The sequence below is a fragment of the Ursus maritimus genome, unplaced genomic scaffold (assembly GCF_017311325.1).
Source record: "Ursus maritimus isolate PB19 unplaced genomic scaffold, ASM1731132v1 scaffold_25, whole genome shotgun sequence".
NCBI classification, from domain to species: domain Eukaryota; kingdom Metazoa; phylum Chordata; class Mammalia; order Carnivora; family Ursidae; genus Ursus; species Ursus maritimus.
Genome location: NW_024425008.1, coordinates 1,639,747 through 1,663,967, shown reverse-complemented (window position 1 = coordinate 1,663,967; position 24,221 = coordinate 1,639,747). Strand labels below are relative to the sequence as shown.

At 59.2% G+C, this 24,221-nt stretch overlaps 2 protein-coding genes and 1 pseudogene across 3 annotated transcripts; 2 read left to right on the top strand and 1 right to left on the bottom strand.

Annotated features, from left to right (window-relative positions):
• Positions 1-7,659: 7,659 nt before the first annotated feature.
• On the bottom strand, positions 7,660-10,563 carry CKB (creatine kinase B). The gene is made up of 7 exons (XM_040641371.1): positions 10,352-10,563; positions 9,996-10,150; positions 9,790-9,922; positions 9,343-9,514; positions 8,510-8,633; positions 8,131-8,320; positions 7,660-8,045 (listed from the first exon to the last, which is right to left on the bottom strand). The coding sequence occupies exons 1-7, from the start codon at positions 10,542-10,544 to the stop codon at positions 7,867-7,869; spliced, it is 1,146 nt and encodes a 381-aa protein (XP_040497305.1). The 5' UTR covers positions 10,545-10,563; the 3' UTR covers positions 7,660-7,866.
• Positions 10,564-12,361: 1,798 nt separating this feature from the next.
• On the top strand, positions 12,362-15,428 carry LOC121105170 (annotated as a pseudogene).
• Positions 15,429-17,302: 1,874 nt separating this feature from the next.
• On the top strand, positions 17,303-24,208 carry TRMT61A (tRNA methyltransferase 61A). Of its 2 annotated transcripts, XM_040641369.1 has the most exons (4): positions 17,303-17,450; positions 17,955-18,314; positions 20,745-21,011; positions 22,995-24,208. In XM_040641369.1, exons 2-4 carry the CDS (start codon positions 17,984-17,986, stop codon positions 23,252-23,254), a joined length of 858 nt encoding a protein of 285 aa, XP_040497303.1. In that variant the 5' UTR covers positions 17,303-17,450; positions 17,955-17,983; the 3' UTR covers positions 23,255-24,208. The 2 variants fall into 2 exon arrangements, with proteins under 2 accessions (XP_040497303.1, XP_040497302.1); XM_040641368.1 differs by lacking the exon at positions 17,303-17,450 and having other exon boundaries at positions 17,475-18,314.
• The last annotated feature ends 13 nt before the right edge of the window (positions 24,209-24,221 follow it).

Below are 24,221 nucleotides of genomic sequence, written 5' to 3'. Positions count from 1 at the left end.
GTACTAGTAGTATGGGCAAGAAGTACCTGGGAAGCACAAGGCAGTTTCAGTGGCTTCAGTCAGAACTTACTGAGGTTCCCCAAAGCCTAAGGCCCAAGGATGGGCAGGTGCAGCCATGGGAAGCTATATTTTGATTTGTGGCCCATCCTCCTTGGTCTCCAGCAGCCGTCTGCGCTGAGCCCTTTCTGTTTTAGAGACAGGCTCAGAGATGGACTAGGAATGTGCTTTTCTCTTCATTGAGCTGTCCGAATAGCTGATGCCCATAGTGTATCATTCAGTCGAGTCAGGAGCAAGACCATGCCGCATGGTCCTCAGGCCGGTGCTCTGGGCGTCCAGGATTAGGTCCTGAATCATAGGACATTTGCCATCTGATGTGAAACTGGGGGTTAAAGCTCTTGGCTTAGAGCCTTAATCTGTGTCCCACACCACAGAGTCGCGCAGTGTGGTGCTTAGCTTTCAGTGCATTAAGACAACAGCCACGTGAGGCTTGGCAGCAGTGTGTAAGCTGGAGGTCAGAGTCTTTGGGGTATTAACAGTAGCCCTCAGCTCCTGGCGCTTGGTCACAGGCACCAAGCTGGAGGTGAGACCTGCTGAGCAGGAGTCCTGGCTCGCAGAGCTTGCGTGCCTCCTGCCTGAGAAAGGGACGCTGCTCCTTGGGGGTCATCTTGGGGCGAGACTAGAGCGCAGCTTGCTAAGATGACCCAGGTCTCTCCGGGAAGTCTGGGGAGACTGGGGCTACAGGAGGCACTTTGGCTGCTGTTGGGTTTGGTTTGATGGCTTTGTTGATTTATCTTGCTGTTTCTTTGGTGGGGCTGATTGGTTACAAATTCTGAGGTTCTTGCGTCTTTTTCCAGCTCCCTAGATACTCATTGCAGTGGTTTGTGGCCATAGTGAGATATCTCCTCACCAAGTGGGTTGACAAATAGGTGCCTTCCTGGGGAGCGTCACTGAGAGCAGGGACAGCTGATCATCCTGCAGCCCTTCCCCCAGCCCGTGCCTTCTGAAGTTTCCTGCTCTCTACCTCCCACCCACTGAACCCACCTCTATGTGTTATTTTAAGCCAGAACTCTAGAACACATCCCTCAAGCGGTTGCTCATCAGGAGCTTGTCTAGCTTCTGCTGGGCACCCTCAGTGCCAGGGTGTGCACATGCATGCACGCACACCTCGGGGGGCTGGCGGGGGGTCCTGTCTGGTCCTGGATTTTCCTGATGCCCAGGCAGCTTCTGGCCCAGCCCTGGTGGCCTCCTACTCCTGGGAGCTTTCACTAGTCAGGGCTCAAATATTTGAAGACAAAAATGGAGTTTCCTTCCCGAGTGTTGCTTCCCCAAGTTAAACTGCCCCAGTTCTTTTCAGGTATTTCAGGACAAGACATGAAGATTTTTCGTGGTGGTTTGTTCATATGTTGGTTCATTGACATGCATTTTTGGGGGGTTAGAGTGGGACAGGTACCCTGGAGGGCCCTGTGCTGAGCTCTGGGGATCCAAAAAGAACTTAGGTAAAACCTAAGTCCACTAAAAGCTTGCTCTCACAGGGAGAGGCGCACAGACACGGTCTGGAAATCCAGTCTGAGTGGGGAGGGGGTAGAGGTTACAGGGGCAACCTGAAGCACCCCTGATCTGCTCAGTGGAAGGGGAAGCGGTGGTATGTGCAAAGGCAGGCGTGGAAGGCTCATCCTACTTCAGACGCAGGGCATGTGTGGGGGCAGTGACAGGACCAGTGCCCTGCCGGACAGGCTCTGTCTTGTCACCATCCGAATAAAATATGTCTCAGACAATGCACCTCTGTTCTCTTAAGAGGACTTCGGTCCGGTACTTTCTTAGGAAGGGACGTGGCAGGCTTTGGGTAGAGTTCTGTCACCAGACAAAAATAGACCCTGCTGCACTAGGAAGCCAGGTCCCAGGGACCAGAGAGGAAGCATCCTGGCCAGTGTGGAGCACCCGGCATGCCAGCTCCTTCCGGAGTGAGGTCTGTGCTGACTTGCCTTTCCCTCACTCAAAAGGGAGCTGCCAGTAGGCGTGGGTAGGTGTGAATACATTCTCAAATCAGACATGTTTTGCATGGAAATAAGCTGGGAAGTAGGAGCATATGCAGTTATGTTCATTAATATGGCACCCAAAATCCTTTGGTAGATGGTGCCGCTGAGAGCCATTTCCCATTGTGACACCAGGAGCTGCTCTGTGCACCCCGGGGCACTGCTCACGCTGGTCCCTTCTCTGCTTGTATCTTCTGGCCATCTGCTCGTTCTGCAGCACCCAGATCATTCATCACCTCCTGCCTCCAATCTTTGCAGTTTCCACCCTCTCGGCCCCAGTGCTCTGGGTCCGCTTGGCCCTCTCCCCACCTTCTCTGAACTCTGGAGAATCCTGTTGGGCTTACCTTGTGGCTCATCAAATGGCAGCCCGGCCTGTCTGTAGTGGTAGGGCTCTGCTACCTAGAAAGGTGCTGCAAAAAGGTCTTTTTGCCCCAATATCACTAAATGCACAGGGCACATGTTGTTGGGTTGCATTTCATAGTATCACATCATTTGTAAGTTGGACCAAAACACTGGAACTGGGCCAGAAAGGCCAAGTTCTGTTCTCCTCTGTTCTTCAGGCTAGGAGGATAGAGGAAAGCAATAAGCACCTTGGCCCTCCTTTCTGGTCTCAGGGAAGAGTAGGAAGAGGAGGCAGGACCCCTGGCCTCCTTCTGCCCAGAGCAGTTCCTCTCTAAGATAAGCGCTGTTGCTGTGATTTTCACGGCTGCTGTGCAGGTGGGGCCTGCCCAGCACAAAGTCAGCGGTTTCAAGTGTGGTTAAATATGGGCCACCTTTATTATTTCTTCTTGAAAGTCTAACGTGTTTGAAGTGCTTCTGAATGTGTTGGGCAGTTGATGGGTCAAAAATATTGACAAAACTAGACTTTTCACGTTAGTGAAAATTTAATGGACGTTATCTTTTGTTCCTAAGTTGTATATTTCTGGAGTAACCCCGGGGAATGTGTTAACACAGGCCACCTTTACCAGTAATGGGAGCAGCCCACTTGGGATGGGGTGGGATGGATGGGGGAAGACCCAAAGCCTGACCCCATAGTCAGTGTTCTGAGAGAGAAGATTCATAGTGAAGCAGTTGTATGACGGTGGAGTGACTAAAGGATAAAGCCCAAGGACAATGACCTGTGAGGACTGAGGTCTTCCCAAAAGGAGAGGTAGGGCAGGCGGGGAGGTCTTCCCTGAAATTTGGGCATAGGTAGACCTTGGGCTTCTGGTAGGCTGGACCAGATGTGGAAAGCAGGAAACAGGCATGCAGAAGGGAGCTCCAGGTCAGACCAAAAGTGGCAAATGAAAGCGGGCCTGGAGGTATTGGTGCCGCTGCTGTGTGTCTCTGGTCTCACGTGTTGCCATTCTGAGTGCACATTGGCATGGGCGGCCAGGCAGAGCCAGGCTGTGTTTCTGGAGCTACTGGATTTAGTTCTAACTAAATTCTTGGACAGATTCACCTTGAAGCCCTGCCAGACCAGCAAGCCTTGTAGTCGGTTCCATGAACGGCAGAGCAGCACCCCGGCCCCAGGCCCCATCGCCTCAGCAGAAGTGGTGCTGGTCATCGCACGTGTGCACGCCAGGTGTGTGCGCTGCGCACCTGCGGGTGTTCCATTTGCTGCCCTTAGCTGGCCTGTGCCTCCGAACCCAAGATGACTGTTGGAGCGTTTTTTTCTCCACGGTGACAGCTGCCTCAGGGTCATCTCAGAAATGTGCTTCTCTAGCGCTGCAGCTGCATGCCAGGCTCAAAACCAGGGTTTTGTAATGGAAGCAGAAGGGGAGAATGGCTGCTAGGAGACAGGCAGCTGTCTCCACACAGATTCATCAGACATGGGAGGAGCTAGGAGTACTTCTTAGCTTTTCTGGGTCTTAAAGTTAATTATTTAAGTTGAGCCTTAAATTTTGACAAGCCCCCCACTCTGAGAAGGATGTGAAAGTCCTGCTTCTAAAACCAAGAATGTCATCTTTGCTTCTAAGACTTCAGTAAGGCAGAACGAGTTCTACAAAGACAGGTTTGGGGAGAAAGGAGGAAGGAGTCCAGACACTGTGCGCAGATCCCTACAGAAAGTCTGTAGCCAGACGGGAACCAAGATTTGTGTTGTCCAATTCACATGTAAAATTTGTAGCTCTCCAAACTGACATGCTGCCCCCTGCTCCATGGAAACCTCACAGCCAGAAAGATGACTCTTGCCAGTCAGACCGGGCTCCTCTTTGTTACCTGTGGAAAAGGGTATTAGCTCCGCATCTGTGTGAGTGCAGGGTGCAGCCTCCAGGGTGCTTCAGGAGGCTTTGGTGTGGGCACCAGGCAGCTCCAAATAGAAGTGCAGAATGAGGCACCTTCCAGGCAGCTGCTGCCTATGCCGCCAGTGCTCAGAGCAGCAGGAGCTGCACGCTGGAGGTCTGAATGTTCTGAGCAAAGAGCAGCAAAAAGAGCCCAGGACTTGGAACGGGTGGTCTCAAACCGTGACCTGGAGCCAGTCCTCCCTCGCCTCTGAGTCTGTTTGCACCTCCAGGGGCGGGGGTCGGTTTGTGCAGAGCACATGGAAGGCGGTGGCAGTGAAGTCCTGCCTTAGCGGTCTCCCACGAACTGTGACACATGAGAGCATCTTTTTAAACACCACTAAAAAAAATGTGTTTCAACTTATGTAAGTAATACATGTTCGCTGTAGAAAATCTGGAAAACGAAGTATAAAGAAGGAAATCACCTGTTATCCCACCACCCACAGTGAACTACTGTTCAGGATTTTTCCATACATGATCCAGGATCCAGAGTACAAGCTGTTTTATAACCTGCTTTTACACTTCAACTTTTTTAAGCGTGCCTCCGTCTCGCTGAGCTCTTCACACTGTTGTGATGCCCGCGTGGTGCCTCATTGAGATTTTTAACCAGCCCTTTATTGCTGGCAGTCCTGACCAGTTCTCCCCATTCTGAGTAATCGTACCTCTTAATTATTTTTGTAAGACAGTGGTTCTCAAAGAGGCAGTTGGAGCATGGGGGGCACATGGCTGGCTCAGTCGGTACAGCATGTGACTCTTGGTCTTGCGGTTGTGAGTTCGAGCCCCATGTTGGATGCAGAGCTTACTTTAAAAAAAGTAATTCCTATTCAAAGAGGCAAAAGGAGATTTTGGCCCTCGGGGGACATTTGGCCATGTCTGCAGATATTTTCCATTGTCACAGGGTGGGGTGGGTAACAGTGCTGGCATCTAGAGGTTGGAGGCTGGGATGCAGTGCCCAGGGAAGCCCCCTCCTCTGGGCAAGACTCACCTGCCTGGTGTGAGTGGGTGCAGTTGAGAAGCCTTGCGATGGGGGCATGTCCTAGCGGGGCCCTGGCTGGGGTGCAGGGATAGATGCTCTTAGTGCTGCTGACTGGTGGAATCCATCCAAGATGGGGAACAAATAAAAGTGTGTTCCCTCCATATTGTGGTGTGATAGGGTGTTTCTTAGACTTCCCATGTTTGACTGTGATGTCAACGAAAATTAAACTCACCCTGTTAAAGGGTCTCGGGAATCCAGAGGAGAGGGGGAGGTTGTAGGGACTCTGGTCCCTACTTTTCCAGATGGAAAAGTGCATTCAGTAGAGCTATAACTGAGAATAAAAGTGAGCAAAGAGAAAATTACAGGTAGAAAAACAAGTGGCAGGTGTAGTTCTGGGCCTATGGCGAGCACGCCTGTTTGCCCAGCTTCCTGAGAGGGCCCAGGTATTGGATATGGCAGCACAGGCGAGGAGGGTAGGGTTGGGGCCTTTTGGGCTCCGGAGGAGGTCAGGTTTTACTGCCTGAAGGAAGTCCTGACCCAGGCCCTGCCCACCTGGGCCTTCCTGGGTATCCAGCTGAGAGGCCCACACAGGGTGATTGGAGGTTTCGGCTCATTATTTTATGTAACTACTGGTAGTTAAGGACGTGCGCCTTATTCTCACAGTCCAGACAGCGCAGAACACTCTCTCAGGAAGTGAAGGGCCTGACAGGCCCCCAGGTGCCTGTACCCACCTCAGGGTGGAGTGGAAACAGTCACTCATCCCTGAGCCTGTTCCCCCCGGCTCAGCCCAAGTACTGCTGATGGAGCCTGTGCAGGCAGGAGGGCCTTCGCCCACGAAGAGTGTGGGCATAAGGCCTTTCCAGAGGGACGTACTTCCTGTGCTCCTCACAGCCCTTTCTCCCAAATCACCAGACTCTACAGTCTGCAGTGTACTCTCTGTCCCGGCCCAGTCCCCACTGACCAGAGGAAGACACTGAAGCTAAGAAAAGGTGAGCCCTACCTGATGTGTACCCCAGGCCGGTCAGCCAAGGAGGGGGCCAAGTGCCAGCCCCAGGCCTAAAGAATGGGTTCAGAGACCCTATCCCTGCCCCAGGGGCCCTGCCCCCTACTGTGCCCCTCCCCCTGGCAAAGGCTCCTGAAAGCCCTCCCCAGCCTGGACATCACCTGGGTGGGCCCCTCAGATCCAGCCTGGCCTCTGAGGCAGATGACAAGACATACCTCCTGTAGCTTCTACTCCACTGCTGTCCACCCAACCTGCTGGTCCTGGGCCCCAGGATGTGGGACATGAAAGCCCAGGATGAGTAAGACTGCCCCCAGCCCAGGATGCAGTGTGCACAAAGGCCATCCCTGGCTTCTTTTTCCAGTTGCAGGGTAACATTGGGGGTGGTTAGGGCCTCCTGGCCCAAAATGCATGTGGAGCTGAGGTGCCCCAGACCAGGGTGGGGGAGTGGGAGGACCGAGGTGGCCCTGGCCAGCAGGTGGCAGCAGAGTCTGTCCACAGAACTGCGGAACTGGAGGACAAGTCCTGCCACTGGCTAGCTCACATGGTCCACCTCCACTCCCCAAGCCCTGGCCCAGCACCCCCCAGTGAGAGATCAGTCAGGGACAGTGGCAGCTGTGGAGTGACTGGGAAACAGAGACCAAGGAGCCCCCACCCTGAACATCCCCTACCCCCACTTCTGCCCAGGGCCCCTATGGTGGGGACCCACCATGGGAGGCCAACTGGCTGGGGCACCTGAGGGTCCTGGAGAGGAGGCTGCATGGAGGAGGGGGCTCCAGAAGGGCCCCAGAGCTTTCTGAGAGGAACTGAAGGGCTAGGCCTGGAGGGCCAGGGAGAGAATTACTGTTCGGCCTGCCCAAGGCTAGGAGGAAGGGAAGCTGAGGGGAGAGATATAGGAGATTGTGTAGGTGCTGGAGGGGACAGGCGGGTGGCAGAGACCCTGATCACAGGAAACTGGATGGGGGGCAAGAGGCAGGATGGGGAGGCATTTTTTTTCTGGGCTCTTGCCCACCCTCCAACCCCCTTCCCCAACCCAGCATCCACACCTCCCCTACACTGCAGGATGGGGCTGAGCGAAGTGCCAGGCTCCACCCCGCAGGCCCAAATGACCCTAGATGCTCAGGGTGGAGCTGTGCCCCCCTGAGCTCCTCCCTCTCCCTCCCCACCAGCCCATCCCAGGCCTGCAAGGAAGCCAAGTAGACAAGATGGCAAGGGAGGAGTTCATGGGATGGGACTGGATGGGCACAGCAGGGTGACTGCCTCCTGACTACTGTCCCTTCTTATAGAAAGTGGAGCGGAAAGGGTAGACCTAGGATTGAGGCCCCCATAGCCTGGCTTCTGGGCACCGGAGCTGCCACGGAAAGGGGACACACTACTCGGAGACTCATGGCAGGCCGAAACCCTAGTTTATTTCAGCATCAGCAACATCTTAGCCATCACAAAAATAAACTCTACCAAGGGCGACAGAAGTCTCTACAGCGAGGCTAAGGGCTCAGCCGCCAAGTGGCGAACATCAGGGGTGCATGGCGGGCACTGCCCGGGCAATAAGTTAGGAAGCAGCAGGGCTGGTGATGGTGGCAGGTGCAGGCTGGGGCCTCACTTCTGGGCAGGCACAAGGTCATCAATGGCCTGGCCTTGCTCCAGCCGCTGCTCCATCTCGATGAGCAGCTTCACACCGTCTACCACCATCTGTACCAGCTCCACCTCTGAGAAGCCCAGGCGGTCTGCGTTGGAGACATCGAAGACGCCGCCCACAGCAGCGGTGTCCACACCACCTGGGGAGACAACCAGCTCAGCGGGACTGGGGTGGGGAGCTGCCCCAGACAGAGAAGACTGCCTACAGCCCCTGCCCCCACTCACCTGTGCCTCGTTTCTGAAGCCGCAGACGCTTGAGCACCTCCGGGAACTTCTCATGCTTGCCCAGGTGGGGCAGCTTGATGTGCACACCTGCCCGCAGGCCTGTGCCCAGGTTGGATGGGCAGGTAAGGATGTAGCCCAGGTGAGGGTTCCACATGAATTCGTAATTCTTAGACTTGAAGAGTGTTTCAATCTAGAGGAAGAGAAGGTGGGAGAGGTGAGACCTGGCTGAGACCTGAGTCCCTCGCTGGGACCCTTGGACCCAGGGGGACTGATGGGGGGGACACCCATATCCCTGCCTGAGCTCTGGAGCTTGGCCCTGCCCCCTCCCTGGCACCAAACCCCACTTGGGCCAACCCAGGTTGGGGTGGTCAGGCCTGACCTGGGTGAGGCCATTGCAGAAGCGAGTGAACACCTCCTTCATGTTGCCCCCTTTCTGCATGGAGATGACCCGCAGGTGGTCTTCCTCGTTGATCCACACCAGGAAGGTCTTATTGTCATTGTGCCTGGGGGAGGGGCACAGTCAAGCCTCCTCCTTGGACTGTGGTCACAGAACACCTCAGAAGAGAGCTCTAGGGGAGCCCCAGATTCCAGGAACTTCCCAAGTCCCTGAGGTGCTCAATCCGGTAGTACCCAGTACCACTCTGGGGGTAGGCAGGGAGGCCAGGACACCTCAAAGAGGGTACAAAAAGAGCCCTAAACTGCGCCCCATCCTGCCAGTCACGTGCTGTGGGGCCAAGGTGTGGGGGAGGGGGCGAAGGCCCCACCTAGGAGGTAGGGACGGGGGAAGGGCTGTATCCGGGCGCTGAAGCCGCGCTACGCACACAGTGGAGGCAGGAGGCTATAAATCTACCCCCACCCCCACCCCCACCCCCACTAGGAAGCGTCTGCGTCACCCAGCACCTGGCAGAGTCCCCGCGGAGAAGAGGATGAGAAAGGAGACAGAAAACAAGAAGCTCCAAGCTCCCAAGAGGAGGGTGGAGAAGAGAAGCCAACACCACCCGTCGCCCACTTCTAAGATCCCAGGAGGCCTGGGCCTCCACCCGCTGGAGTCCCTTTCACGTACCTGCGCAGTCAAGGTCACCTGCGAGGCCCTGGAGGAACCAAACCTGTCCCAGGAGCGCGGCCCCTCCCTCTTCCTCCTCAGTGGCGGCGTGGGGGAGGGCCAAAGGGAGGGGGGAAGGGGGACCCGCGGGAGGGGAAGGGGGCACGCACCAGATGCCGCGGGCGTCCGGCCAGTCACGGGCCATGCCTGAGGCCAGTAGCAGGGGCGACACGGGCTTATCGAAGAGGAAGTGGTCGTCGATGAGCTGCTGCTGCTCCGCCTCGGTCATGCTCTTGAGCGCGTAGTAGCGGCCGGCCAGGTCGCCGTCCAGACTCGACAGAGCTGAAGAGGGGCACGCTCAGGAGGACACACACGAGCCCCTGACCCCACGCCCGCCCAGCGTTGTGGGAGCTAGGTCCAGGCGGCAGTCCGAGAGCGCCACCCCGGCCATGGCGGGCCCCAGGCTGTCGTAGGCACGGGGCTGGGTGGCCTACCCCCCGGGAAACTGGACACGGCGCGCAGATAAGAGCGTGATAGCGGCGGCTCGGATGACTGGGGTGACTGATAAGCCGGACGGGAACGGGAGGGGGGGGGCAACCGGCCAGCCCGACCCCTACCTTCCACGGCGAGCTTCTCGATGGCGCGGCGCTCCCCGCGGCTGCAGTGCGGGGGGAGGCAGAAGCCACGGATGCTGCGACCCGTGCGCACCCGCGAGCTCAGCACGTAGTTGGGGTCCAGGTCGTCGCCGCCCTGGTTGTGGAGCAGGGGTGAGCGCCGGGAGACCCCTCCCCAGCCCGCCCCGCCACCCGGGGCCGCCCAGCACCTGCAGGTTGTCGGGGTTGAGGTCGGTCTTGTGCTCGTCGCTGGGCTTGTAGCCGCCGTGCCGGTCCTCGATGATGGGGTCAAAGAGCTCCTTGAACACGTCATATGACTCCTCGTCGCCTGCCACGCAGCCCACGGTCATGATGTAGGGGTGCCCTGGGGGGACGCGGAATGGGGGCAGTGACGTCACTGCCAGGCCTAAAAGAGCCCCTCAGGACCCTGTGGCTCCGCCCGGGAAGGGGGGCGCCAGAACCCTGGCCTGAGCGGGATCCTGGGAGAGGCGCTGGACCCTAGCCCCAGGGGATGTCTTGCGGATCAGGAGCCCGCACCCTGACCCCGGGACCAGGGTGCGCGTACCCGGGTTGTCCACGCCGGTCTGGATGACGTCGTCCAGCGTGAAGCCGCTTGGCGTGCTCTTGGCGCGCAACTCCGCGTACAGCTCGGGGGTCAGCACCTTGGCCATGTGGTTGTTGTGGCCGCTGAGGTCGGGGAACTCGTCCTCGGCCGGGAAGCGCAGCTTCAACGTGTTGTGGCTGTTGGAGAAGGGCATGGCGGCGGCGGGCGGCAGGCTGTAGGGAGATTCGGGGGTCAGGGAGGACCTGGCGCACCGGGCCCCCGAGGGACCTGCAGGCCACCCAGGACCTCGCTGCCCCGGCTCCTGATCACCCTGGGACGCGGCCAAGGTCAGCGGGGTGCGCAGCGCGCGCGGTGCGCTCCTGCACGGCCCAGGACCCCAGGCCCAACCCGCGCGCGCTCCAGGCGTCGGCCCCCGGCGTGCGTGACTCTGCGGCCCACAAGCCAGTTCGTGCGCAGCGCCCCCGCCCCAGCACCCAGGCGGCCGCCGCCGGCCCTCGGGCCCACTCACCGGGTGGCCGGGCGGGGCAGGGGCACTCGGTCCGTCGGCAGCTCCGGGCGCGGCGCAGGCGAACAGCGGCGGCTCCGCGCTCCCGCGGCTCTTAAGGGGCGCGACGCGGGCCGCCCATTGGCCGCTATTTATAGCCCATTCATTCCATTGGTCCGCGCTGCGGGGTGGTGCCGCCGCTTTGTCCGCCACCCGCACCCCCAGATAACCCCCCCAAGGCCGCCCACCCCTGTTGTCCCTCGCCGGGACCCCGCGCAGCCCGCCTACCCCGCCCGGCGACTGCCCAGGACCCCGCAGCCGAAACCTCAGGCCCTTGGACGTCCTGGAAGTTCCCTCCCACGCTGCCTCCGGGCGGGAAACTGAGGCCGGAGAGCTGCTGGGCACTGGGAGACGCTCGTGCTCATCTCCAGCCGGGCTCTGGCCTTCCCTGGTCCCGCCAGTCGCAGCGGCGGTGGCGACGAGGGTCCAGGCGTGAACGTCCCGGGCTCCCGCGCAAGTACTAACCCCTCCCCCACCCACCCCCTCCGGGTCCGAGCTGGCCAGGAGCCGCCGACCTTCCTCAAGGTGCCCGCAGGCATCTCCCGGGCGATCTTGGTGCAGAGCGAAGGCGCGCGGGAGGCGCAGTCTGGCTGCGGTCCAGCGGGGCGGCACCCTCGGTGCCTTGACCTTGGGCAAGTTCGCCGGCTCTGGGGGACCTGAGCCACAGACCCCCGCTCCCAGCCCTTCCTGGTGGATGAGAGAACAATGTGGCCCTGGGAGGCCGCTGGGGAGTGCACAGTGTCAGTCTCCAGACCCCAGCCTTGGGCCCTTTCCACCGGTGACAGGTTCATCTCACCGTCCTACGCCCAAAGGCAGTTCCCAGAGACTCTCAGCAAAGATGGGAGGAAACACTAACAATAAGCATGTGAGATTTAAAAACAAACAAAACCAAAAAAAAAAAAAAAAAAAAAAAATCCACCTCCCGAAAAATCAGAATCATCTAAATTAAAACAAGGACTATACCTTCCTTCCACTGCCCCCAGTACACCCAGATGGCAAAAATGTGAAAGACTGACACCAGCCAGTGTTGGCTACCGGTTGGAATGTGGAGAGACAGGCATTCACACACTGCCTGCAACTGTGAACTGCTACATCCTTTTTGGAAAGTAATTTGGCAGTGTCTATTAAAATTAAAAATGCTTGTACTCCATGACCCAGCAATCCCACTTCTAGGAATCCATCCTGTACAGAGGACAGTCTCATCTCTCTTTGCAGATAGAGATGTGCAGATTAGATGTGCAGTGGGAAAAACACACACATGAACCTGGATAGAACTCGATGCCCATCACTTGGGGACTGGCTAGGGGTAGGAAGGCATGTCCCCAGCGTGGAGTACACAGCTATTTTAAAAAATGAGCTCGACCCCTAGTCACTGAGCCACCAACAAAGACTCAGCAGCCTCCCCCTTCACCCCCTCACCTTTTGAAGATCACCTACTTTCTCCCACGAGGCCCTACGTAGGCCATTTCCACCAAGGAAAGTATGTCTGCTCTCCAGAACCTGTATGGTTGTGAACGCTTTGCTAATACAAATAAGAGCGCTGATCGGCTTCCTGCTGGCACTGAAGATCATATCCATATGAGAATTCAACGGAGAAACGGCAGGAAGACCCTTACTACTTGCAAGTCACTGATTACAATCAAAACATACTACTGAAGGTGTTTAAGAGGAAACTTGCCTACAGTGGTGATGTAATGATCATCCACAATATGGAGAAGTATTTCAGCTGCAGGGTGACAAGTGCAAGAACATACACCAGTTCCTCCTAGAGGCTGGACTTACTGAGGAAGACTAGCTGAAGTTGCATGGTGGTGGTGGTGGTGGTGGTGGTTAATCTTTTTTTAAGTAATCTCAGCTCGTAATGTGGGGCTCAAACTCACAACCCCGAGATCAAGGGTCGCATGCTCCACAGACTGAGCCGGCCAGGTGCCCCAGTTTCATGGGTTTTAAGTGCTTTTGATTCACTGAAGCTTAAGTGAGGATTTCCTTGCAATGAGTAGAATTTCCCTTCTGTCCCTTGTCATAAGTTTAAAAACCTCACAGCTTACATAATGTAACCATTTGGGGTCTGCTTTTAGCTTGCAGTAGTGTAATTCTTTCATGCAGTCAAATGAAGAGAAAGGGGCACCTGGGCGGGGGCTCAGTCAGTTAAGCCTCTGACTTGATTTCGGCTCACATCATGATCTCAGGGTCTTGAGATCAAGCCCCGAGACGAGACAGGTTCTCTGCACATAGCTTGGAGTCTGCTTGAGATTCTCTCTCCCTTTCCCTCTGTCCTTCCCCCACTCACGCCATCTCTCTAAATAAATAAATAAAATCTTTATTTTTTTTTAAGTTATTTATTTGAGAGAGGGAGAGAGAAAATGAGTGGTAGGGAGGAGCAGAGGGAGTGGGAGAGGGAGAAGCAGGCTCCCTGCTGAGCAGAGAGCCCGATAGATGCAGGGCTCAATCCCAGGACCCCGGGATCATGACCCGAGCTGAATGCAGACAATCAACTGAGCCACCCAGGCACCCCAATAAATAAAATCTTTTTTAAAAAATGAAAAGAGAAGGAAAAAAAAGTGAATTGGAGCTTGTGTGTCAACACCTACCATACATTGTTCTGTGAATAAAGCAAGAAAGGAGGGGAAGTCTTTAGCTCTGTGTATGTTCCACAGAATCCCTCCAGGACTGCACAGTGAGGTCTGCGGGCAGCAAGGTGAATCATGCTGCTGCTGGAAGGCTGGCCACGAGCAAACAGCCACGTAAACCAGAAGGAAATACTGTCAGGATCTGGGAGGAGATGGGTGCCGTTGGGGTGGGGGCAGGACAGAGGCAGCGCGAGGAATTCCAGTGTGTTTGGTGCCTCTGGGAATGGGCACTGGAGCAAAGACCAAAGGAGGAGCAAGTCCCTTCACCTCTGACTGTGTGCACATCAAAGGGTGTGGAGTCCTCTAGGCAGCCCTGTGCTTACCACACACGGGACTCCTGCCTCTTCTCTCGCTCGTTCACCGTAGCGTGCTTTGACCTGTTCCCAGTCGGCATTTTCTTAGGCACATAAAACAAACCAAGGCAAAAACACAAATGGCCCTGGGCTGCCCAAATAGCAGGTGTCCCTTAAGCCTGGAATTTCTGCACACTGTGCTCCCTGCAGCCCCTTCCTCTAATTTTAGAAATGATCTGCAGTTGCCCTTCACCTCCCACCCCCAAAAGCCTGATGGCTCAAGTTTCTGTTTCTGGAAATCTGGAGGCCAACTTGGCTTTCAGACATGGGCGGGGGTTGGGGGGCACTCAGGGCTTCCTCTGTGTCTTCAGCCTCTGCAGCTTCTCAGAAGAACCCTCCCCTCCACCCTCAGCCCACTAAGGGCCTGACCTGCTAGGTGGAAGGAGGGAAGGTCCTGCTCCCCTCTCCTTCCTCAAGGAAGGCCCACACTGGAGAGGGGAGGTCCAGAGGTCTGGGCCTGCCTTGCTCAAGGTCAGGTCCCGGTGATACTCCTGCCGGAGGCTCCGGCAATCCTCAGCATTCTGACATGGGTGTTGTATCCATTTTGCAGAGAAGCAAAGGAAGATCAGAAGGTGGGTGACAGAGGAGACAGGTTTCAGAGGTCCAGCAGACCCTCAATGGTCCGGGAGTATCTAGCCCTGGGCTAACTGAACCTGGAGCCCATCTTGGGGACCCCTGAGGCAGGCCAAGCCTAGGCTGGACTAGATTGACAGCATGGCTGGTCAACAGCTGTGATGGGAAAAGGGGGAGGAGATCTTCAAGGCCTTTAGACCCAAATGTCGGGGTGGGCCCCTACCAGGCAGGGACTGCTTGGGAGCCTGGGTGGTCCCAGAGCAGAGGAGCAAGGGGTGGGGAGGCCTGGATGGTGCCAGCCTCCACCTCAGCTAGAATAACATTGCCCCAGTGACCTAGCACTTGCCCGTGGACCCTCCATTTTCCCCAGGGCCCAAAGGAGCCGGTTTGGCGGCGTCTGGGCAAGAAGCTAGGTGACATCACCCAACCAGTTTATGGTCCAGGCTCCTCAGAAATCACACCTGGTTGCATATTAACCAGCTGGCCCTGGAGGGGGAGGGGAGCTTCAATGGAGTCCCCAGCTTTTCATCCATTGAACTCAGCCTGCCTAGCGGGGCTGCAGCTTTGGGCATGCAGAGGTAGGCCAGGTGCGAGGGCCAAGCAGGGGACCAGAGGTCATTCTCAGAGTCTGTCCTCAGAAGGCAGTCAGGGTATGGGGCACCTGGTTCGCTCAGTGGGTAGAGCATGCAACTCTTGACATCGGGGTTGTGAGTTTGAGCCGCAAGTTGTGTGTACAGATTACTTAAAAATAAAATCTTAAAAAAAAAAAAAAAAGCAAGCAGTCAGGGGATGCCTGGGTGGCTCAGCCAGTTAAGCGGCTGCCTTTGGCTCAGGTCACAGGAGAGGGGTGGGAGCTGCCTCGGGCTCACAGAGCACCATGGGGCAGGAGGCTGAGCTAGTCAGAGAGGGAGGACCTCACCTGAACCCTGCCAGGTCAGCCTCCCCCCTCTTCAGCTTCTCCCTTCCCCCCAGGGTGACCCCCCTTTTCTCCAGGGTCTTTTTCCTGCCTGTTCTCACCTTTATTCAAATCTACATTGGTTCTCTGAAGTCAGATTTACTCGCTTTAAATCCCAGTCCCACTTTGGTCCCATAGGCTACGTGACCTTAGGCAACTACCTAACCTCTCTGAGTCCGGAGTTTTCTGCCCTCCCCGCCCCCGCTCCATAGGATTGTGGGGAGTTTAATACCACGACACTTAGCTAGGCTTATATAGAACCAGTTCTTGTTAGGGAAGCCCCGGTATACAAACTCTGCCCAAGGCAAGGTGCGCACCTGACCTGGGTAATCAGCTGGAGCTTGGGGGAAGCTGGTGCTTTCAGGACGCAGACTGAAGGCTGGCACAGGCTCAGATGGAGCAGATGGGCAACTCTGGGTAGGCTGCCTGGAGGAGGGGGGCACTGGAGGAGCTGACCAGCCAGTCACAGACAGAGAGGCAAGTGGGAAGTTGGAACCACAGGAAACCACTGCCAAGTCACCAAGTGCTAATTTAGGCTCTTAGTAAGCGCCCAATCCCAGCTCCATACTGCAGCTGAGAGGCTGGGGAAGAGGAACCCCTGAAAGTGGAAAGTTGAAATCTCCCAGGGGAGCAATTAGGGGGTGATTCAGGCAGGCGCATCACCAAAGTGAAGCAGATCACCTGGAACAGAGGCTGACAAGCCATTGATGGGGCTGGCTTGTCTCAGCATTGACAGCAAGAGGCAGCGAGGCCATGGGGAGCCACACAGGCAGCTGGTGGCCAGACTGCTGGCCCCAGACGAACATGAACCCACAGGGAATGGGAGGCCACCTAAGTCCCCTTACCTTTTTACCCCCCAGGGAGGTTCCCAGACCCAGGCCCAGCCAGGGCAGAGGCATGGTGGGGGCAGGTTGGGGGTAGTGGAGCTGAGGCTAGGCACCGGTTTCCACAATGAACTCTGAGGAGCCCATGGCAAGGGCCACAGACACTCTGGCAGTCCTGGACCCGGAAGAAGGAGAGTTCAGGGTGCCCCAAGGGCTGGCTGGCCCTGCAGGGGCCTGGCCACTCCCATTTTGCCAGGCTGGAGCAATCTAGGCCTAGGGTGTGGCCGAGGGTCATTGCTAGCTGGCTCTGGTTCAGGGCCCAGACTCAGCCCCTGGGTAGCAGGGGTGGGCTGGAGGGTCTCTATCCCCTTTCCGGTCCCTAGGGCTAACAGGACAAGCCCTGGTTGCTGGGAGCTGGGTGATGGAGGAATGCATTCCGTATCTCCTGTTGTCCTCCCCTCCCCCCCCAACCCCTTCACAGAGGAACTGGCTCTGAATCAGCCCTGCTGAGACAGAACTGGGCTGCCGCTTCCCTTTTTTTTGCCCTGGTCTTCCCGCTGCCCTTCCCCCAGTCCCCTGCTCAGGCTGCTCACCTGGCCCTCACCGAGCCCAGCGTGAGCCCAGTGCATGCACCTCACCACCACTAACCTCCCCCTGCCCCGCCGGCTTCCCCGAAGTGGACGATGTGCACCGCAGGGGAGGCGGGGCCTGGCCTAAGGCCTCTTCTGCAGACCCTTCCGGCCAAAGCTTTCCGGGACAACCCCCCGATCTGCAATTTCACTTTCTGGAATCCACCCTGGGGCCCAGTCTGAGGTGTTCCCAGAGTGGTTTGCGGTGACAACATGGCCAAGACAAAGCGTCCTCGGAGGGGCTAGGGCAGCTAGCAGAGAGCCGGCCTTTCCGGGAACTCAAGCAGAGTGCGTTACGGGCCCAGCCCTGGTCCCCGCCCACAGCAGCCCGGCCGAGGGGACGCTGGAACTTCTCGTTTGTCCTTTGCACGAACTTGTGTAAACAGGGAAGCCGTAGCTCGCCGAACGCCGCCTGGGAGGCTCGCTCCGCTGCCGGGAGGGGCTGCCCGCGGGTCCCGGCATCCTGCGCGCGCGCGGGGCGGGGAGCCGTGACGCCATCTGGGGGCGCCCGGCCGGAGCCGGAAGTGCGAAGCCACGGTCGCGGCGCCACGTGCGGAGCGTCAGGGAGAGGGACCCCGCCGCGAGTGGCGGGTGAGACTCCGCGCGTCCCCCAAACCCCGCCGCACTGTGCCGGCCGGGCCTGGCGCAACCCCCACCCCTTCTGGGGGGGGCTTACCTCTCCCGCGTCCACTTGGAAGCCCGTTTGGGGGGAGACTGGGGAGAGGGGGGTTCCGCGGAATGGAGCCCGGCATGGAGGTGATAGCTCAGATCACTGGCCGCTGCCCGGCTGCTGGCCGGCCCCTCATCTCGCACCTGGAGCATGGGAGCCAGTCCCCTGGTCTCCTGGTCCTTACTTGATGGGAAATCTTGGGCCCGTCTTCTGCCACGGCCCCGCTTCAGTGATTTGGGCTGGTGACTCCTGTCTCATGACCCAGACCAAGGAGGGTTTAACATGTCAGGCCAGGGTGCAGCCAGGGACCGAGCTAGCCACCCCACCCCCACCGCGTGGGCTCTGGGCCTCACAGCCCTCTACGCAGATTCCAGGTGCACCTTCCTGGTACCGTTACACGCTCATACGCACACACTGCCTTCCAGGTCCCAGGCACCTGTCAGATAGCAACACCATGAGCTTCGTGGCATATGAGGAGCTGATCAAAGAGGGTGACACGGCCATCCTGTCACTGGGCCATGGTGCAATGGTAGCAGTGCGTGTGCAGCGTGGGGCACAGACCCAGACCCGGCATGGTGTCCTGCGGCACTCAGTAGACCTCATCGGCCGCCCCTTCGGCTCCAAGGTGACCTGTGGCCGAGGTGGCTGGGTATATGTGTTGCACCCCACGCCTGAGCTCTGGACACTGAACCTGCCACACCGCACCCAGATCCTCTACTCCACTGACATTGCTCTGCTCACCATGATGCTGGAGCTTCGGCCTGGTTCTGTGGTCTGTGAATCCGGTGAGTTCTTTGGGCTACCTCAGTTCTAATTCTGAAAAATTGACTTGAAGGTGGAGCTCAGATGCAACATCCAGACAGCCTCCAGCCTGCCCTTCCTGAGGACAGGCATGGTTGCTCAACTTCTGTTTTGCCAGGAGGTTTCTGGGGGGGCTGACTGCAGGGAGTGAGAAACACAGAACTGCTTAGAAGGCTGGTGCTGTAATCTGAATGTGAATTGATGGTGCGGGACCAGCGATCTCCCCCACCCCCCAGGAGCTGGTGTTCAGTGAGAGGCCTGCCTGCCTGCCTGCCTGCCTGCCTGCCTTGGTGGGGCAGGGCCAGAGTGCCACTCGGCTGTGGCCTAGGTGCTCACTGCCATTCCCTACCTCAGTGCCTGGCCTAGCAGCCCCTGACCGCCCAGGCCAGGGCTGAGAGTCACCTCTCCCTGTAGGGAGGCCAGGGCTGCTCTGAGGTGCTCACTGTGCATGGGGAGACTGCCTCAACCTCATCCTCGGCCAGCACCACTGTGACTAAGTCTAGGGCCTGAGGTTGGTCCTGGCCCTTACACATGCACACATACACACGGGTGCTGGGGCCACCTGGAATGGAGATTGAAGCATACAGCCCACCCAAGAACAGCCCAGGCCCACATGCGCCTAGATTTCCAGCACGTTGCTCATGGTCTGCGCAGGTGGGCTCCAAGGTCACAAAGGGTTCCCAACACCACTGCTTCCAACTTTCTGAGGACTTCAGGCCATCTTGTCCCTCTCCGTGTAGACAGTTGGATGGTTCCTGTTGCCCAGGCAAACACTTTGAAATGGGAAGAGTCAGATACAGAACCTGGGCTGTGGGTCAGAGGGTGGGCAGGGGCTGGGCAGAGGCCAACTGCTCAGCCACAGGGGACATGGGGTGCCAGTGGCAGATGGACTGCAGGACTTCAAGACGGCGCTGTCCCTTGCTACTGTCTGTGCAGTGGGTGTGCTCTGGGCTCTGGTGTGCCAGCTCCCGGTCTAGGAACTGTTGGTCCAGCTGTGAACAAGATGGGCCAGGTTTCTGCTTCCCCGAGCAGGTAGTAAGCCCAGTGTCACTGTTTCAGTGCTGTTGATTGCTGGGAGGCTTGTAAAACAGGGCTGCGTGTTTGAGGGTGACTCCCAGGGGTCCCTCCAGCTAGGCTGGTCAGGGAAGACCTCTGACAAGGGGATGTTCAGCTGGGAATGATGAGAAGGAGGCACTACCAAGAGCCAAGGGAGAGTGGCGAGTATCCTCCCAAGGGCAAGCCATGTGAAGGCCTCACTCAGAGTGAGGACCCAGCAAGGAGGCCAAGTGTGGCAGGAACAGGCAGTGAGGTCAGGAGGAAACGCACGGCTCGGGGGCCATCGGGTCTGACTTTGCTTTGCGTGGGGAGGGGAAAGGGGGTGTGACTGAGGTGAAGAGAATCCCTCTGCTGCGTTTGATGCAGGATTGAAGGCGCCTGGCCCGTCTGGTGGTCGTTACAAAGCCAGGAGGGAAGGCCCAGGGCAGCGTGGTGGCAGGGTGGGGGTAGGGGGAGACACGAGTTACTAGTGGGTCGAAGGCAGGGCGGAGAGGGGAGTTGAGGGTGCCTCTGGGGTGCCTGGCTGAGCCGTGGGTGTCGTTGACTGGGCTGGGGAGGGCTTGGCAGGGAAGGCTCGGGATTGGAACGGATCCAGCTTCGCCCTTGCTCACGCTGAGCGCTGGTCGGCTGTTGAGGGGAGGCGGTGCGTGTGCACTGGAGACTGGGTAGGAGTCTGGAGTGCAGGGACATGGGTCTGGGGAGTGTTCATCAAAACCGACACCTGAAACCACGGGGCGAGGGGAGATCGTGGCGGCCGGGGGAACACAGCCCCGCTGGGTGCTGCCAGCTAGGAAGTCAAGTGGAGGGGCAGCGGAAGGCGGCTGAGGAGTGGCCAGTGCAGCTGGAAGAGAACCGGGGGACGATGACGTGGAAGACCAGAGGTGTGTGGCCGGCTGGTTGCCGTGTCACGGCGCTGTGCGGCCATGCGGAGCGAGGGCAGGGCTGTCCCACCCTCGCACTCCGTGTGGCACAGGCGGGTGAGGGCCAGGGAGACGGACCAATCTGAGTGGGCCGGGGGCTCAGGGCGGAGGGGGGACGGGCCCTTGCTGCCCCGTCCACTCTGTCTAGACCCTGCGGGGCCTCTGGCGCTGGGATTGGGCAGGGCCACCCCTCTCCCCACAGGGCCCATAGCAGACTCAGGAAATAAACCCCAGCTCCCGTCCCCACCCAGCCCCAGTGCAGCTCAGCTAACCAGACCCTGGGCAGCCGGGACCCGACAGGCAGCTCTGGGAGTGATGCCCACGAGTAACCAGATCGTCTGGCCCCGTGGGTCCTGTGTGGGTCTTTCCAGGGTGAGGGTGGAGCTGTTTCTTGAGTGTCCCCAGCAGTCCTGCTTGACATCTGTCCTGTCCCGCCAGGCACTGGCAGCGGCTCCGTGTCCCACGCCATCATCCGCACCATCGCGCCCACGGGCCACCTGCACACAGTGGAGTTCCACCAGCAGCGGGCAGAGAAGGCTCGGGAGGAGTTCCAGGAGCATCGAGTGGGCCGCTGGGTGACGGTGCGCAACCAGGACGTGTGCCGAAGTGGCTTTGGTGTGAGCCACGTGGCAGATGCTGTTTTCCTGGACATCCCGTCTCCTTGGGAGGCTGTGGGTCATGCCTGGGATGCCCTCAAGGTTGAAGGTACAGTAGGGGTTCTGGTGCAGCCCTGGGGGCTGAACTCCTGGGCCTGGCCTTGAGTGTGGGTCACCTGCAGCCCAGAGGGGTCAGAAACCACCGGGCCACGCAGCCTGGGCAGGCCAGGACCCCTTTTGTCCCTAAATAGGGGTGGGTCAGGCTGGCTGAGGACTCATGGGGAGGTCATCTCGTGAGAGGGTGAGGTTGGGAGGAGTAAGATCCGGGGAGAGGGCGACTCCAGCTGAGCCCCTGCTCCTTGGCCTTGCCCTGCTTGCACCCGGATGTGGGAGATGTCTGAGTTCCCTGGGGAATGTGGCGGCTCCACCTCAGTGAGAGGGGGGACTCATGCCACGGACATTTCAGAGGTCGGAGGTCAACCCCTGACCCCAGCCCCTGCCAGCAGTCTCCCTTCCCCCCAGCCACAAGCCAGGGAACCGGCACCTTTTAGGGAAGATGCTGGATGTGGAGGCGGGAAGGAGGCGGGAAGGTTGGCTCTTTGCCAGGGAGGCGCTGGTGAGGCCCTGAGTTTTTCCCTTTTCTGGAGAAGGAGCCAGCCCAGGCAGCCAGGGCCGCTTCCCTCCTCCCCGCTCAGCAGTGCAGCCGGGGAGGGCAGGGAGGGAGCCCAGGGTGCCCCGGGGGAAGGGCTGCCCCTCCAAAAGACAGGTGCCAAGGCAGCTCCAAGAGCGAGGCGCTCCAGGCAGTGGCTCCCAGTGGGTCCCCTGCGGCATCCCTGGGCTCTGCCAAGGTGGGCCGGCTTCCCTGCAGCTCCAGGCCTTCTGACTCTGCCCCCAGACACCGCAGGCCCGGGCCCAGTCCCACGGAGGCTGGAGCCAGCCACCAGCCCGGGCCAAGCCCAAGCCCGGGGGGTCACACTCCCGGGCCTTCCTCCTGTTGCCAAGGTTCCTTCCTGGCGGCTAGCCCCGGGGGGCCGTGCCATCTGTCATGCCCATCCCCCGTGCTCCTCTAAGCCCCCTCCTTTGCACCCTTGCTCTGTCTGCTTGTTTTGGTCCCAGAGGTTCCCAACTTACTTGTGGGCCTTGCATTTTCCAGTGGCTCCCCTGCCTGCTCTGTGAGCCCAGCCCTGGCGAAGGGCCATCCCTGGGCCCTCTGGAACTTGGGCTGGCCAGCGGGCTCTGGCCGTCACCCAGTGGGGCCTGTTTTCCTAGCAGTACGCACAGGGCTTGGGTCCCTTCTTGGGGATGACCCTGCGCCCTCCTGGGTTCGCTTCAGACTGCTCGTGCCTCCAAGCCCACACCTTCTTGAAGACCTGTGTGGGGGGTCTATGTCCCCAGGTGTGGCTGAGGTGACCAGGCCTCAGGGCCATTTGAGGACTTGCCTGGCCGCGTGCCTTTCCCAGCCTCGGCTTCCCCACACCCTCCCTCCCTGCTAGGACAGGGACGTGGGCTGGACCCGGGCCAGGCTGAGGGACACTGCGGGTGGGCCCTGCTGGGAGGTGGCAGGAAGGGACTGTCAGCTCCCGCCTGCACCCTGTCATCCTTGGCCGTCAGGCTCTGCTCGGAGTAGGCGCCTCCTGTTCCCCAGAGCAGGTGACAGCCTCTAATTTCCTGTGACAGCAGCCGCTCCCACCACCTGTGATCTGCTTCCCCCGCTGCTGCCGCTGTGCTAGATGGTTGGAGCTGTTCTGGGCGCAGCGCTCTGACGGCTGCCAGGCCGAGGCTCCACCGTGACCCCTGACCCGGTGGTTCATCCTGGCCCCAGCCCTCAGCTTCCTTGTAGAAGTGGAGGGTGGCAGCGCCAAAGTGCAGATGAAAGCCGGGTTGTGGGCTCGGTCTAAGCGGTCCCTTCCACGTGGCTCCACGGGAGCTCCTACCCGACCGGCCTCTGCCCACGGCCCCGCCACGGTCTGGACCCACACCTGCCCCCCGGGGGCCCTGTGGGGGGCCGGGCCTCCACCCTGCCATCCCCAGCCCTGGGACACCTGGCGCCTGTGCCCTCCTGCCCTCTGACCCCGTGCCTGGCTCCCCACAGGTGGGCGCTTCTGCTCCTTCTCGCCGTGCATCGAGCAAGTGCAGCGCACCTGCCAGGCGCTGGCCGCCCACGGCTTCTCGGAGCTGAGCACGCTGGAGGTGCTGCCTCAGCTGTTCAACGTGCGCACCGTCAGCCTGCCTGCACCCGACCTGGGGGCCGGCCTGCGCCCCGACGCTGGCCCCTTCCGCAGCGGCACGCCCATGAAGGAGGCCGTGGGCCACACGGGCTACCTGACCTTCGCCACCAAGACCCCAGGCTAGTAGGCCTCCCGCCAGGAGCTGCAGGGAGCTGGGAACCCGCGGAGCGCAGGCAGGGGTGCAGCTCAGCCACAGGCCACCTTATATGGTCGGCGCACGCCTGCTGGGGCCTGTGTTTAGAAATGCGGCGGGGCGGGGCAAGGCAGGGCTTGGGGGCCTCCCAGGGCGGCGGAGGATTGTGGGCAGGGCCGGCCAGCACCGGGCAGTCTGGTCCTCTGGGGAGGAAAGCCTGCCCATCGTCCCCTGTTCTCCTGCTCTTTGTTGCCACAGAGCCTCTGCTGTCACAGGCTCTTCTGGCTATTGAGGCCAAGAGGTGTAGGTGGGGGACCCGGGTCTGACCTCTTCCTAGGTAGCCACAAACTGGTAGGGAGGTGGGGGAGCAAGGAGTCGGAGGAGGAGGACCACTGAGTCTGTGAGCCGGCCCCTTTCCCCCTGGGAGCTGATGGTGCCGGGCTGGGGGAGGGAGAGGAGGGCTTGCTGGGTGGCCTCAGGCCTGAGCCCACCCTGTGAGGCACCCTACAGGGCAAGTGGGAGTGCCCTGTACCCCTTCCTGTGGGATGGATGGGCCCAGGGCAGCCCTGCCCATCTGGCGTGCTTCTCCTGCTGCTGGAAGTGCCTTGCATGGCCCCGGTCCAGCCGGAGCCCCAGCATGTCCGTGAGTGAGAACAGGGCGACACTTTGCCAGGAGCCTGAGGGGAACGGTGAAATGCCTCAGGTGACCCAGCCCGGCCCTCTCAGAGCTGTTTGAACCCCAGCTGTCCAGCCCCAGGGCTACTTGCATGCCCTGCCCCTCCCAGGAGTGCTGGGGGCACAGGGGTGCATCCGGGACAGAGGGCAGCCGGCCCTGGTCCCCAGCTCTGGGCTGGGTGGCTGGCATCCATGCCTGCCTCGGTTGCATGAAGGGCCTGAGCGTCTGCCCTTGGCCTCACCTGTCCTCAAGAGCTTCCGTTTTCCCACATTAGGACAAGAG

What these genes read in the sequence shown, in the direction of transcription:
- TRMT61A (XM_040641368.1), top strand. Translation starts at nt 17,717, where the DNA reads ATGGGAAATCTTGGGCCCGTCTTCTGCCACGGCCCCGCTTCAGTGATT. An exon ending in TTCTGTGGTCTGTGAATCCG is followed by an intron (nt 18,315 to 20,744) that starts GTGAGTTCTTTG and finishes CTGTCCCGCCAG; the next exon opens with GCACTGGCAGCGGCTCCGTG. An exon ending in GGATGCCCTCAAGGTTGAAG is followed by an intron (nt 21,012 to 22,994) that starts GTACAGTAGGGG and finishes GGCTCCCCACAG; the next exon opens with GTGGGCGCTTCTGCTCCTTC.
- CKB (XM_040641371.1), bottom strand. Translation starts at nt 10,544, where the DNA reads ATGCCCTTCTCCAACAGCCACAACACGTTGAAGCTGCGCTTCCCGGCC. An exon ending in TCTGCAATGGCCTCACCCAG is followed by an intron (nt 8,321 to 8,509) that starts GTCAGGCCTGAC and finishes CTCTTCCTCTAG; the next exon opens with ATTGAAACACTCTTCAAGTC. An exon ending in GCTTCAGAAACGAGGCACAG is followed by an intron (nt 8,046 to 8,130) that starts GTGAGTGGGGGC and finishes TTGTCTCCCCAG; the next exon opens with GTGGTGTGGACACCGCTGCT.